Raw genomic sequence first — 15536 nt, 5'->3', positions numbered from 1 at the left:
ACAAAATAAAAATGATCAAAAATGAAAGCCAATTTTGCAGGCCACTCCAAGAGGGAGCGCTGCGCCACTGTGAGGTGATCACAGCTAACTTCATTCACAGGCAATCAAAGAGGCTAATTTTATTTCCTTTAAATTCAACAAACAAGTCATGCAATAGAGACTCCACATGTCGGAAACACATCTGCGGCATGAAGTGGGCACTTGGCGAGCGCCCCCTCCCCACGCCAATCGTTCATGTGCCCCCCATAGCTGTACATAATACAATGATTCAGCGGGTTTGGGAGCTGTTATGAAAGAAATATGTCAGACATCCACCACATGTCCTCAGACCAGAGAATCTGCCTGTTCCTTGATCAAACTCACCAAAATCCTGTTAGACTAGCCACACCAATATTTAGACAAGGACCAAATTGTCAGTCTGCTGGGTTCATGTCCAAGTAGAGGAAACTCAGGAAACGCCGACATTTACAGCGCAGGTGGCTGTCTCTGAAAATAGAGACCTTCGTGACAGGTACCAAAATAAGTGAGCACTTTTTGGCACAGTAATGTTAGGGCACCAACTGCTGATGATGGTCATTCAATTGCACTCACTGCATTTGCTTACATGCAGACTTCTAATTAAATGAAACAGCATTCTGAATGATTTCCCGCCTTTCGCCCTTCCCCTAACCCCAAGGGACCCAATGATGCTCGTATGATTCTTTGGCGTTTGCAGTCAATGAGCTATTTTTTCAGCCACTTAGCTTCAGTGGACAAAGTGCCTGACAGAATCATTAAGGAAGTCATCAACACATTAAAGGCCTTTAATGGAGGTGTCTGACTACCAACCACCAAGAGCTTTTTGTCTCTGCACCAGCCTCGAATGAACAGCGAGGCTAATTTCAACCTCGTGCCCCTTTTGCACTGAACAGTCTTGAAAGAATGAGTTTTTAAAACCAAACATGTATTTATTATATTCATACCGCCAAATTAGAAATTGACAAATCGAAATATTTGCGAATTTTTTCAGTGTGGTGACTTTGTTTAGTATATGATGAGGAAAAAAACGATTACTCTATTTTAGACAGTTTTCCAGGGTAAATATTTTTTTTTAATAAGGTTGGAATAAAAATATATCTGAAAAATCGTTTTTCATTTAAAAACTGTGACTGCATCAAATCAAACCGAATCAAATTGGTCCACTTTAATGTATATTATACCTATACATACGCATGGAGCCATCTTTTATTGGAGAAATACATTGAAGGAAATGCAGCCCAAATGTTATATGCTATGCGATGCCATGATATGAAATTAGAGTGTAAATAGCTGTCTATGCTGCCCTGCGAGTGACTGGCACCCAGTCCATGATGTGCCCTGCCTAAAGCTCAAAGTCAGCTGGGAGAGGTTCCAGCTCACCCGTGACCTAATGAGGATAAACAGTTCAGAAAATGGTTGGATGGATGTATAATGTAATCATATACAGTATTGTTCAGATTTTACAATCAGGAACGCAATAATGGCTCTTGTCATGCATACAGACATACAGTACTTAGTATTTACAAACAAGGCCCAGTCACCACGGATTAAATATAAAGCGGAAAAGCCCAGTTTGCATGCAAGAAAGCCCCGGGATTAAGTGTTGTTCTTTCGCTATAATTATGCTTCTGACTATATTAATCTGCGCGTCCACTTAGCATAACTAATGACTTTGTCCTGCAGCTGCCATTCGTATCTTGAAGCCGGCTGGAGAGCTCAGTCAATAGAGCAGTCAAAAGACACAAAATAAGCTACTCTTTGTAACTAAGACATCTTTATGACAATAACAATGACAATGAATGAATGACAATACGGCTGGTAAGATTATTGGTGCTTCGCTCCCCTCCCTGAAGGACATTTACACCTCCCATCTCGCCCGCAAGGCAACCTCGATTGCCAGAGATGTGAGTCACCCGGCTCACTCTTTATTTGACCTTCTGCCCTCTGGGAAGAGGTACAGGAGCCTGCGCTCCCGCACCACCAGACTCGCCAACAGCTTCTTTCTCCAGGCTGTTAGGGCCCTGAACTCGCTACCCCCTTCTGCGTAGCGTGCGGCACTGTTGCGCTATTTTCGGGAATGTCTGCTGTACGCGCACTTGCTCCTTTTTTTCTGCTCCTCTTATTTATTAAAAAGCCACAAATTAAAAACAACCACTTGAGTAGTGAGATTAAGGCCCCACTAATAGGGAACGTGTGCTGGGTTTAGACCGTCGTGAGACAGGTTAGTTTTACCCTACTGATAATGTGTCGTCGAATTAGCTTATTTATTGTTGTGTTATTTATTCATTATTTATTCAGCACGCTTTTGTTATACTTGTTCACTTGTTTGTCTGTTGTGAGCCATGTCTTGTCACCGTGGGATGGGGGGAACGAAATTTCGGTTTCTTTGTGTGTCTTTGGCATGTGGAGAAATTGACAATAAAGCTGACTTTGACTTTTGACTTTGACTTTTAAGATAGTCAAGTAGTCAGGAAATCAAAGTAAATCAATGATCATTGAAAATATTAATATCTGCAAAATACTACAGTCGTTTATTATTCTTTATTTCAGTCATGCGAGCAATATAGCTACTGTGGGCTTGCTCAGGATTCTGTATGTAGCCGCATAGAAATTGGCATTATCTGGATGTAGCTGAGCATCTCATTGTTGATACCATGTTGATAATTGGCCACCAGGGAGCAGTATAATAAGTCATAGAGGAAGTCAGCACTCTGTGCTTCAATAAGATGCAATAATATTACTGTAGTTGTTTTTCCATCCATCCATCCATCCATCCATCCATCCATCCATCCATCCATCCATCCATCCATCCATCCATCCATCCATCCATCCATCCATCCATCCATATCCATCCATCCATCTTCTTCCGCTTATCCGGGGTCGGGTCGCGGGGGCAGCAGCTTCAGGAGGGACTCCCAGACTTCCCTGTCCCCAGCCACTTCATCCAGCTCATCCCGGGGGATCCCAAGGCATTCCCAGGCCAGCTGAGAGACATAGTCTCTCCAGCGCGTCCTGGGTCGTCCCCGGAGTCTCCTACCGGTGGGACATGCCCGGAACACCTCCCCAGGGAGGCGTCCAGGAGGCATCCTGATGAGATGCCCGAGCCACCTCATCTGGCTTCTCTCAACGTGGAGGAGTAGCGACTCTACTCCGAGTCTCTCCCGGATGACCGAGCTTCTCACCCTATCTCTAAGGGAGAGCCCGGACATCCTAGGGAGAAAACTCTTTTCGGCCGCTTGTATCCGGGATCTCGTTCTTTCGGTCACAACCCATAGCTCGTGACCATAGGTGAGGGTAGGAGCGTAAATCGACCGGTAAATTGAGAGCTTTGCCTTTTGGCTCAGCTCTCTCTTTACCACGACGGACCGGTACAGAGTCCGCATTACTGCTGACGCTGCACCGATCCGCCTGTCGATCTCACGCTCCATTCTCCCCTCACTCGTGAACAAGACCCCAAGATACTTAAACTCCTCCACTTGGGGCAGGATCTCATCCCCGATCAGGAGAGGGCATTCCACCCTTTTCCGATCGTCGACCATGGACTCGGATTTGGAGGTGCTGACCCTCATCCCGACTGCTTCACACTCGGCTGCGAACCGCTCCAGTGAGAGCTGGAGATCACGGCCTGAAGAAGCCAACAGCACCACGTCGACTGCAAAAAGCAGAGACGCGATGCTGAGGTCCCCAAACCGGATCCCCTCAACGCCTTGGCTGCGCGCAGAAATTCTGTCCATAAAAATTATGAACAGAATCGGTGACAAAGGGCAGCCTTGGCGGAGTCCAACCCTCACTGGGAACGAATCCAACTTACTGCCGGAAATGCGGACCAAACTCTGGCATCGGTGATACAGGGACCGAACCGCCCTTATCAGTTGGCTCAGCACACCGTACTCCCGAAGCACCCTCCACAGAACCTCCCGAGGGACATGGTCGAACGCCTTCTCCAAGTCCACAAAACACATATGGACTTGTTGGGCGAACTCCCATGCACCCTCGAGGATCCTGCTGAGGGTGGAGAGCTAGTCCACTGTTCCACGGCTAGGACAAAAGCCACACTGCTCCTCCCGAATCCGAGGTTCGACCTCACGACGGACCCTCCTCTCCAGCACCCCTGAATAGACCTTACCAGGGAGGCTGAGAAGTGTGATTCCCCTGTAATTGGAACACACCCTCCGGTCCCCCTTCTTAAAGAGGGGAACCACCACCCCAGTCTGCCAATCCAGAGGTACTGTCCCCGATGTCCACGCAGTGTTGTAGAGGCGTGTCAGCTATGACAGCCCCACAACATCCAGAGCCCTTAAGAACTCCGGGCGGGTCTCATCCACCCCCGGGGCCTTGCCACCGAGGGGTTTTTTAACTACCTCAGTGACTTCAACCCCAGAGATTGGGGAGTCCGCCTCTGAGTCCCTAGGCCCTGCTTCCACAATGGAAGGCGTGTAGGTGGAATTGAGGAGGTCTTCGAAGTATTCTCCCCACCGACTCACGACGTCCCGAGTCGAGGTCAGCAGCACGCCATCCCCACTGTAAACAGTGTTGACGTTGCACTGCTTCCCCCTCCTGAAACGCCGGATGGTGGACCAGAATTTCCTTGAAGCCGTCCGGAAGTCATTCTCCATGGCCTCGCCAAACTCCTCCCACGCCCGGGTTTTTGCCTCAGCAACCGCCAAAGCTGCGTTCCGCTTGGCCATCCGGTACCTGTCAGCTGTTTTTTGTGTATTGTTATATGGTTGGTCTACGTGTGCTGCTCTATTTGTTTTCAAATATCCATTACCAAAAGCTGTAGCATCCCAATTATCAATGCTACTTGTTAGCCAGTTTGTACTTATTCAAGATTCAAGAGTTTTTATTCGCCATGTTTGAGTGTGCTAAACAAGGAATTTGACTTCGGTACATCACAGCCTCTGTTCAACATTTAGGTGACTAACAACACTCAGGGCATGTGAAAAATGACAAATATTCTCAAACATCCCCTGAGCTTAAACTCCCAGGAGGGCAAGGAAAAACTCAAAACTCCAGCTAGGGGAAATGAGAAACCTTGAGAAGAGACCACAGATGGGAGGGTCCCTCTTCCAGGATGACCAGGCTGCAATGGATGCAGAGAGGACACATAGTACAAACTGTGTAGACAATTCAAAAAAGGTGTGGAGAGCAGGATGTTATTGCACAGCAATGACTCTGAGACTCTAAGAGTGGTGTGAGTTCATCAGAGCAACAGCCTGGGGGAAGAAGCTGTCTCTGTGTCTGCTGGTTTTGGCGTTTGGTTGTGTCTTATGGCTTATTTGTCACACTGCTTTATATTTTGAGCTTACTGCCAACATACGGCGCTCGTCTCTAGATTGCACTTGAAAGTCAAAGAAAAATACTGTGCGAACATCACGGGTCACTTGTGTCTCAAGGCAACACCGTCGTCAAAATTGAATCAATAGAGCCCCTGCTGGATGCAGCCAATTAGTGCACTCCGGTTAGCCTCAATTGCTTCAAAAAGTTATAAAGTGATCCATTGCATGCAATGGACAAGATTCATACAAATAAATTTTGTAATATTGATTACTAGCCCAATTCCCGGTAGAACTTTGCCAAAGGTGATGAAATTATTTAGTTAAAATACCAATCACTGATAATGCCATAACATTTTTAGGATTACAAAATATTCACCAAAAAAATTCAGCACTCATCACATGAAAACATTTCCATTCATTTGAACAAAACGTGCTCTGTATGCTAGGCTATGTATGTTGTATATGCTAGGTTGAAGCTACAAACATGTACAGCCACTGGAATTCAACACCCAACTCAGGCAATATCACTAATTGCACAGGGACCGACACATCAAACTTTTAGTTAAAATACTCTCACCAATAAGAGTCTATGGTCTTTGCGCCCTTACCTGGAATTTGTGTCATAAAATGAGACGCGATATATAGGTAAATGATTGTTTAAAAATCTGGCCTTTAACTGCACTATATACCCTCTTATAAGATATGTATAATCTGATATATATATTTATTTGGATAATATTGTACTTTCATTTTATTATTTCACTTGTCTTGTTCATGGTGACTCAGCTGAACGGGAGGGCGGTGCCCTAGCGCCCTCTATTGACCAGCCGCCATTGTCCAGACGTAGGCCATATGGAAAATCCCATTTAGCCTACATCTCAGTGTCGAATGTCAGGTCACGACTTCAACAAATTCATAATCAAAATAGGATTGTACATCACTTTTGTCAATGATGACCTTACTGATGACTTTAGACATGGCAAATGTGTAAGCCTTGGTGAAATTCTGCATTCTCAGACTACATGTAAACTCATAAAACGAATGCACATGAGGACAAAACTATGTATGCATCTCGTAGAAAATAAATGTTAGAAAGATGTTTTCTTCCCTTGACTTCCTCGGATACAGCGGGGGAAAAAAAGAGAAAGAGGTTGTGTTGTCATGGGAACACTGAATAAAAATAACACAAGCTTATTTTCCACACGCTGAAAATAAAACGGAGCAGGATCGGTTTGTGTTTTTATGCCTGGTTATGTGACCGCCACGTCCTCTTACTAATGTCAGTGTAATGACGGTTCTGAGGGCGATGCTCACGCCCCATTAATTCCTCTGTTGTGGAAGCCACCACAGCTGGTTTGTTTAAATCTTTTAATTCGCAGGCAGCTAATTAACATTCAGAGAGGAGTATTATATTGCAGGCGGCGAGCTCAGGTATTTTACATGTACTTAACAAGTAGGATGAGAAGGGGGGGCAGTCTAATTCCAGCACTTTGCATGCTGAAAATGCAACATGGAAGCAATGCTTGTATAAATCAATCGCAATGCATTTCTCTTGCACATTTGGATCACGCAAGTGTGGTTTTGGTGTTATAAAAAGATTGTGACATTGCATATGAGGATTTAATAAATAAACCCCTACTCCATTGCAGGTTCCAGGTTAACAGTGCCTCTAATTAATAACACTATTTTGGTGTAACTCTGCTGTATATTGGGTGTGCAGAAATTCCACTTTCAACCACTAGATGGCGACACAGTTTGAGATTATGTAAATTTGAAAGAAGAAGAAAAAAAATGAGGAGTGTATGTTATGTGCTGTCCTACTTTTCAAGCCAACATAAAGCAACAGCTCTAGGTGAATTTTATAACGTATATCTTTGGGCATGATTATTGATGAATATTTCAAGATGAAAAGTTTTTTTTAATTATTTTGTAAAAACGAGTAAACGCATAGAGTGATCGGCACACCGCTACACTATACAATATTTTATAGTTATCCAGGTCTGTTGCCCACTCTCTTAATATGTTTGTTATATGTTTAAATGTGTTGGTAATACTTTCAAATGTGTTTAAAGATCTTTAAAAAAAATAAAGTACTGTAAATGCATAAAAACATAAATATGGGATATATTCCATAGGGTATTTTTATGTCATCGATTTCCCTTATTGCAAAGGTGGTCTGTGAGCTCAAATATTGTGACTCAATTGTCACCATTGTAATTCGAGATCTGGGGGGTTGTGCCATTTAATGATATTTATCATTCCATGATTGGAAACCAAATTTACACGTTAAACGTAAGTGTCCTTCTCAATTGCTGTTGAACGCTCATCGCACAAATTCTGACAGGTGGCTGATTTTTCCCTAACACCAGCGCAAAACATAGCGCAATGTGGGAATGTCATTTCAGATGCAAAGTGGGGAGGATGAGTAATGGGGTGAGAGAGGGAATGGGGGTGGACATGGATGGATTCATGGCGAAGGGGGGTGTCTCAGCCATGATATCACAGTTTGCCAGCATGGATGTGTGGTCACACCTAAGACTCGGAGGACTCTTCCCTCTCCAAGTAGCATGTTTGTTATGTCGGGCTACCGTAGTGTTGACTTGACTTCTAACAGGCCATTGCTGTGCATCACACAAGGCTAAAAAAAAAAATCAACAATATTGGACCAATATTATAAACAGATTCTTTTGTTCAGACAAATGTCTACCTCCTAGGTCATGAAGAATCAGACATATCCGAATTATACTAAGTGATAGTCAAACATTGCGATTGCAGTGTAAGCTCTACCCAAATTCTTAAAACAAATGAGCATTGGTTTATTCCTCAATGTGCCTGCAGGTCACTTCTTGGCTTATGAAGGATGATTTATTGAAAGGACAGGACTGACCTATTTATGGCTCATGGACAGGGCAACAGTTCAATCTTGACTCAAGGAAAGAAAATCAATCCCCATAACAAATAAAGTTTTGTTAGCAGTCTACTTCCTGGATAATTGCCGTCAGGAATAGACAAGCAGGATTCAACCGTTAGCATCCTAGGGAATGTGGAACCTGTGAATGTGGGTTTATTTTGTTCTTATATTTTGTATATGCCGTTTGTATTAAGACATGAAACATTATAGAACACGGCCAATTACAAATTTCTGTTCCACTCCAAAACAAGCAGCCTCTCCGCCGCCTCGGCGACTTCAATGAGCCCCACCAAAAATGTTGAGTTCATTCTCCACCAGAGGCGTTTGGATCTTTAATTAGACGAGCGGCCAGCTGTTCACAACACAGGCGCGCTCGCTGCTATGATGGCAGGCCAACATGCAGGCCAACACTGATCTAAGGACAGCTTCTTTCACATCCTCCATTTTGCTTCATCCCCATATCATTAAACGGTTGTTCTGAGGCAATGATGCAAAGCTGCTAGTTAGTCTCATCTATGCATGAATTAGCCAAGCTGTGGAAGGTTCTTTAGTAACATGCCGCCTTTTTCAAATGTGCTTTCAGGGGTAAAATACTTTGGTATCTGATTTTGCCATTTTAGCGCTTCAAACTTGATGTATCAGGTATTTTTTACAGTTATGGACCAAATCAACTCGCAGTGTAAGGCCAAGGAAGTATTCCAATATTCAAGTCATCTGAATAATACTTTGTGATTGTGCAGGAGTACAAATACAACAATATGCACTGACTGGCCACAAAATATACAACACAAAACTTTCTGGACAAAAACACTGACTGTATTATGCATGCAGACAAACACAGTAAGCCCAAAGCTCTGAACTGTGAGGCAGACATGCTAGCTAACCATTAAGATACCATGCTGCCCCTTAACATACAGAGATATTCTGTGTTGATTTGACACTGCCGTCACAGACAGTCAAACTGTCCTGCAACACAATGAGTTTCTAATATTTTGTACCGTTTAATCGTGTAACCACTCAGGGTTGAATTATTGAATCTGTTTTGTAATGTCATGTCTCAAGTCAAAGTCAATGAATCGATCACATCATTGATATTTTTCAAGCGCAGTCCAGCACAAGCGTTGCTTTCAGAATCCATAACATGGCGTGATGTTGATGCATGTTGTATCATACAACTTTGATGCTGAATAAAGTTATCGTTAGAACATTTTGGCGGCACATGATTAGCAATTTGTCTATGTCAAACAATGAAGATCAACAGTAGTCAAGTCGACTCATCGATGCAACCGCTAGTAACTACGCTATCAGAAACTGCTTTCACTATGATGCAGGGCAGTTTAGGGTCTTTTAGACATTCCATCTGCACTGTGGCGCAAAGGCCGGCGAATCCTTATTTTCATATCAGCGCAAGGCTCGCTGGGCGTCTTTTCTCGCTGGGCAGGCCAGCGCAGGCATGACAGTTTAGTTGCAGAAAGTCCATCTAAAGCTAACGCCTGCTCAGACCACGTCTAATATCAGCGCAAATGGATAGCTGGTCTAACGTGACAACGGCTGTCAAATCATCTGAGTCATTGTATTACATTTTTTAAATAATTGCAGTGGGCGGCACATCTATAGGGGAAGGCACAAACTATCAGATGTCACGCCACAGATGGGCTTCCGACATGTCGAGAATCTTGTGCGCAACTCGCCCACATACAGAAAATAAAAGAAGTCACTTTGATTGGCCATAATTGAAGATGGTCTTGTCCACTCCCACAGCGGCACAGGCCTCCCACTTGTAGATCCACCCAGCCATGTTTCACACAGGACTTACTCTGGTCATGAAAATGGAGCCCTGATACTGCACACCCCTGACAGCATTGTTGTTTTGATCTTGTTAGATTGTCGACGGTGTCAAAACATGCTTGAGGTGTATCATCAGCCGGCCACCACAGGGACAGAGAACAAGAGGAATAACCTTAACCTCTCTCCCTCCTTCCTCATCGTCCTAGTGTTGTTAAAAGCATCCTAGCTTGATGAGGAAAATCAAAGCAGCCCAGCACCAACTTCAATCCCCACAATCGCTCTTGCACCGATGATATTATTGATTTCGGAGAGATCGATTTCATCAGCTTCTCTGATTTCTTCCATGTGAAGAAAATAGGAGGACATTTTGACCCGTTACGTAAGTCGCACGATGCTAGCAAGCGAGTTTGAACAGAAATGTTGCCATGTCAGATTCGAGACAGATGCGGCTGGCTTTTCACAGGACAAATTCTCTGTCATGGCCACGGGGGGCTGCGTGACGTCAGTCACCATTCAGCGTTTGAGCACAGTTTTGTGTTAGGCTCCACACACGGATGTAGGAAGCAGTGTTTTTTTCCACATGAATGCTCGCTTGGACGCCCAGTTCTTAAGTAAGAGGAGCCTTTGGAGCAAGGCAGAGGTGGATTACATGGCTGCTGAGCCCAGAGTCACAGCCAGGGATCCAGTCAAAGCGGTGGGAGGGAAAGGATGGAGGCGGGAGGGAGAATAGGAGGTGAAAAACCAATGAAGGGGTTTCTATTTCAAATCTCCCCCGGACCCCCGAGGCACTTCCACCGTGCCTGCATCCTCCACAAAAGTAAACAATTTTGCTTATCTCAGACTGTTCACTTGTTATGCTCGTGTCGAGCGTCTTCCAAAACATGTTGGACAGGTGCAAGGTCTGAACAATTTGGTAAAAGAAAGCAATTTCATTTTTTTTTACCAAATATTGTGATTTAGAGTGCAATTCAATTTTTCAAGGTCCTCTTCCCATGTATTTTTTTAAAAAAAACACAAGTAATAAATGAATCTGTATTATTACAGACATTTGATTTATGATAAATATTTGGGTCTTATAGGCTTGTGTTAATATAAATGTAAATGAAGCATAAATGAAAATGAAAGCCAGTGTATTTACTAGAACTGCGCATGAATCGGTGACTCGAACTGAGTTAGCAATTGGCCTAAAACAAACACTGAATCAAAATTTGGCATCCTGGTAAATTGAGTTACGAATTGGCTAAAAACAAACACCAAATCAAGATTTGCCATCCTGGCATGGCATCCTGTCCTCACAGAGGAATTTTTAGATGGCCCTCACGTCTCTGGATGTGTGACGTATCTACGTACGTGAGGAGTGCACATGCGTGAAAGCTACGTACATGCGTAGGAGTTGCGTGTGAATTTGCGTCCGTTGGCTAATGAGCATAAAACTCAACTGTTAAGCAATTACTGAATAAAGCACAGGTAGGCAATGTGAATGTATATACAATGTGCCATTTTTGGGGTCTTCTGAAAAGTGATGATTTTGGAGACACGAGGATTCCGCCCGAGGCAAGCGATAAATAAAAATAAAATGAAGCCTACCGATGTTCATTAATTGTTCAGTCCTAAGAGGGGCACAATTCAAAACCTACGGAACACACTTTTGCCATTCGCCTAAAAATGGCCCTATGAATAATTGAAAACATCACCACTTCCAATCCCTCTTACTATTTTTGAGCGATTATGTAACAATTCTTCTCTGTTAGGCCATTTTGTGAATCCCAATACATAGCTCAGACCTAAATAAGGTCTGTTCGCTCAATGATAACAATGTAAAAAAACAAAAAACAAAACAATGACAAGCTACCACACACAACATTTGAACAAATGGTAGCGCAACATACTGTATATAAAAAGGTAACATCACAATACTCTACAAAAATTTGTTGAACAGTAGAAGAAGGCTATTCTTCTTTGTTTCTTTCCGCATGACCGTACTATACGGTACTGCTCCTGGTGGCCAAGGCGGGCACACCAGAAGGAGCAGAACACTTAATTGGATTTTTGCATTATATTGTGCCATTTCAGTTTTTATAATCTTCCAAGAGCATTATGCGTTCAGAAAATATGACGAAATGATGAGGGTCTGAGCAATGAATTGTGGCCTTTCATTGGCCAAAAGTGTTTGATGAATATTTTTAGCATTATGCATTCTAACAATTTTACAACAAGTAACACTGGTTTCAGTGTCTATTACACATAAATCTATACAACCTTTTATCCTTACAGATGCATAAAAAAATGTGTCATTCAAACCAAAGCAAATAATCATTTTTTACAAGCAATAATTAGGTGAGCAATGCAGGTTGATAGATAGATAGATAGATAGATAGATAGATAGATAGATAGATAGATAGATAGATAGATAGATAGATAGATAGATAGATAGATAGATAGATAGATAGATAGATAGATAGATAGATAGATAGATAGATAGATAGATAGATAGATAGATAGATAGATAGATAGATAGATAGATAGATAAGAATGTGTTAAGTATGATCGGTGACACAAACACACATGGCAAGGATTAATGAGCTCATAGCTAATAGCGAGAATATGCGTATAATTGACACTTATTGAAATGCATTGAGTGGGAAAACACATGATTAAACAGTCGATTATTCTGGAATCTATATTTTTGTTCTGCCAGGAATCTGCGGCATCGGGCTAAAGCTAATTTATACATCAAATTACTCAGAAATAACTAAACGGAATAAAGTATTGATATTAGTAAAACAAAAATGGTAATTTTCACACACATACAACTATGAATGACAAAATCGGACAAAGTTAAATTGCAGTGGTATTTTTTTTTTGCTGTGTATATGGGTCCTTTTCATATAATTTGATAACTGAAAAGACAATCTCAACTGAATTTAATTTTGAAAACCAATTAATTTGACTGATATGCGAAATTAAATTCTTAACTGTTGTTCTCGTTCAAAAGGTAATCAATGTTTCTAATGAAATGGGATTTTTCACACACATGGCAAAATGTCTTTACCGTTGTGTCCCAAACCAAGTTACATGATCTGTTTGTATGTTTTTTAAAGATTACATTTTTCGATCCAGCACAAATTTGCCCGAGTGTCTGAAGAGTTCCATTTTTCTCTTTAAATATAAAATGGTCCTGTATGGCCCCCGGGCCTTAGGTTCCCCACCCATGCAGTAATACATGCCAGCCCTTAAGGAGAGGAGCGTGTGCGTGTCAACAAAATTACACTAGTGAAGCAAGAGAACGTGATGCACTCACACAAACACACGCGCGCGCGCACACGCACACATGCACGCACACAGCTCTGAGGGCGCGTAGCCGTGCCAGTGCGTCTGAGTGCGCCACTGAGCGTGTGTTCGGAATTCAAATGCGGCCACAGACCAACGGCGCAAATGCAGGACTGAGACGAGCATCGCGTCGGTAGACACGGGCAACCAAACCCCGCATTTAGCAAATAGAAAAATAATAATAATAATAATAATAAAACATCAACTTAAAATACACATGACACCATAGTTTATATATCCACATGTAAAACAGTGCTAATTAGCCCAATCTCAACTGCGCCATGCATGCGCATGATTTTATGCGGGATTGAAGATGCACCTACCATGTTGACTTCAGACACCATGTCTATGCTGGCTATGTCTATGTTCATGCCCACGGCCACTGGTGCACCTGCAAAGACAGGCAGCCATTAAGAGGAGGACAAATCTTCTCATATCAATTTCATCTTCGTGACACAACACGCAGATGACCCATTTGACTCTGTCGTATTGTTAGCGGCTTCCATCGACTTATTCGCATTTCGTTTGTCTAGCCACATTATGTCAATTAATGCAGATTTTGCGAGCCATGTCACCACCACGATAGATTTTTTTTTCAGGGGGGGGGGGGGGGGGGTACCTCCAAAATCGGGCCTCAATCGAATGTCGTATCCGTTCATCAGTCTGTCCACCGTCTCTTTCACCAGAGGCATGTTGCTGGGATCTTTTAGATCCTTGACGCTAAAAAGGAGGAAAGGGGAAAAGGTGGTGTCATGCCCCCCAAAAAATGAAGATAATCAATGCATGAAGCACAGCCGACGTGAAAGCAGTTTACCTTTGTGTCCAGACAAAAGTGACGAGCAGGGAAAAAGTCAAAATCCCAAAGTGGTTTTTCCTGATCCTCCCCATCTCAACAGTTTTTGAGGCGGTTTCGGGATGCGAGTGAGGAGCGCGCACATCCAACTTGCCGGAGACAGTGCAGAGGAGCCAGTGAGGTGCGCATGCGCACTGCCGAGCTGAGATCAAAGCGCGGAGACGGCTGATGGTGCATGAGAAGCTTCCATTGCGGAGGAAGAAAATGTATGACAGGCACAACTAACTGTATGTGCATAGTAAAGAGAGGAACACTTTTTTTTTCTTTGGCCGTGCACACTGCACCTGTATTTGTCAACTAGGTCCAGCAATAACAGTGGAGCGTTTACGTGGTCGACAAGTTTAGTCCCTCACGCTAAGGAGGTTGTTGTCATCGACTTTCTGGGCACATCTCTCAAGGTGGCTTGTTGGGATTCAAGCAATTGATCAAATTCACCATCAGAGTCCAAAACAGAACAATCTCACCAATTTCCCTCTGTCATAAAGGACAGTCTCAATTAAAGTTGAAAATGGAAAATACCGTGCTTAGAATAAATTTAAATAAGATTAATTCAAACATTGGAATTAAATCCATTGGAAAATACTGTCCTTAGATACAAATCTAAATCAAAATGTAATTTAATTATTTTTAAACCAAATGAATTAAACGCATTTAGCATTAATTTTTTGTGTTTATGGGATTTGAATACAGTAAATCCCAAGGCCAGACACAAATAGCAAAAAAATTAGAACACCCCACTCACTATGTTTATAATTGCCAGACAGGAATAGCAAAAAAATAGTAACACCCCACTGTATGTTTATAATTGTCTACACAAACTAATACATTAAACCGTAAATAAATACACCGCAACATAACATGATCTCAAAAGACCTTAAAGGGGAAGTCAAGACAGATATGTTTTTTGCAAAAATGTATCTAACACAAAGTTGGTTGCAATTTTGGACACAGTTCTGCATAACTCATTGGCTAACTTTGGACATGAGGCTCGGCATTCTAATCACACTTACCAGTAACGTCCAGTTGGGTTCCACTTTAAGACATGTGTCACGTGCTGGTGCCACCTGCGACAGGACCACGCCCCCCCTGTCAGTGGAATCACCGTCACCTGCCACGGGTTCATGGACAGCGCTATATCAGCGCCGCCAGCGCAGACCCGAGTGTCAGTCTGTCCCTTGATGCTGCTTCGCTCATCAGTCCCTGAGATACTGACTCGCTTGACTATTTGAAACCCCTCAGAATCGTTTGTCCTCTCCAGCCCGATCGCCACTCCAGCGCCAGCTGTTCCCATCATCCCCTTCCACAATAAAGTCTGTCGCTACGCACTTGGCTGTACTGTCCGATCCTTAACAGTACA

General features: G+C 43.0%; 1 protein-coding gene across 3 annotated transcripts in view; it reads right to left on the bottom strand.

Moving 5' to 3' along the window:
* The window catches only part of gabrb2a (gamma-aminobutyric acid type A receptor subunit beta2a), a 38742-nt gene extending 24434 nt beyond the window's left edge, over positions 1-14308 (bottom strand). Inside the window, exons 1-3 of one of the 3 annotated variants that reach the window (XM_049759449.2) lie at positions 14141-14308; positions 13946-14046; positions 13650-13717 (exon numbers count right to left, since the gene is read on the bottom strand). In XM_049759449.2, the coding sequence (XP_049615406.1) occupies positions 13650-13717; positions 13946-14046; positions 14141-14214 (243 nt within the window). In that variant the 5' untranslated portion in view covers positions 14215-14308. The remainder of the gene's footprint in view (positions 1-13649; positions 13718-13945; positions 14047-14140) is intronic. The other 2 variants (XM_049759440.1, XM_049759458.2) reach the window with 2 other exon arrangements.
* Positions 14309-15536: the final 1228 nt, after the last annotated feature.

The sequence above is a fragment of the Syngnathus scovelli genome, chromosome 1 (assembly GCF_024217435.2).
Source record: "Syngnathus scovelli strain Florida chromosome 1, RoL_Ssco_1.2, whole genome shotgun sequence".
Lineage (NCBI taxonomy): Eukaryota > Metazoa > Chordata > Actinopteri > Syngnathiformes > Syngnathidae > Syngnathus > Syngnathus scovelli.
This window is presented reverse-complemented; position numbering and strand designations above follow the sequence as displayed.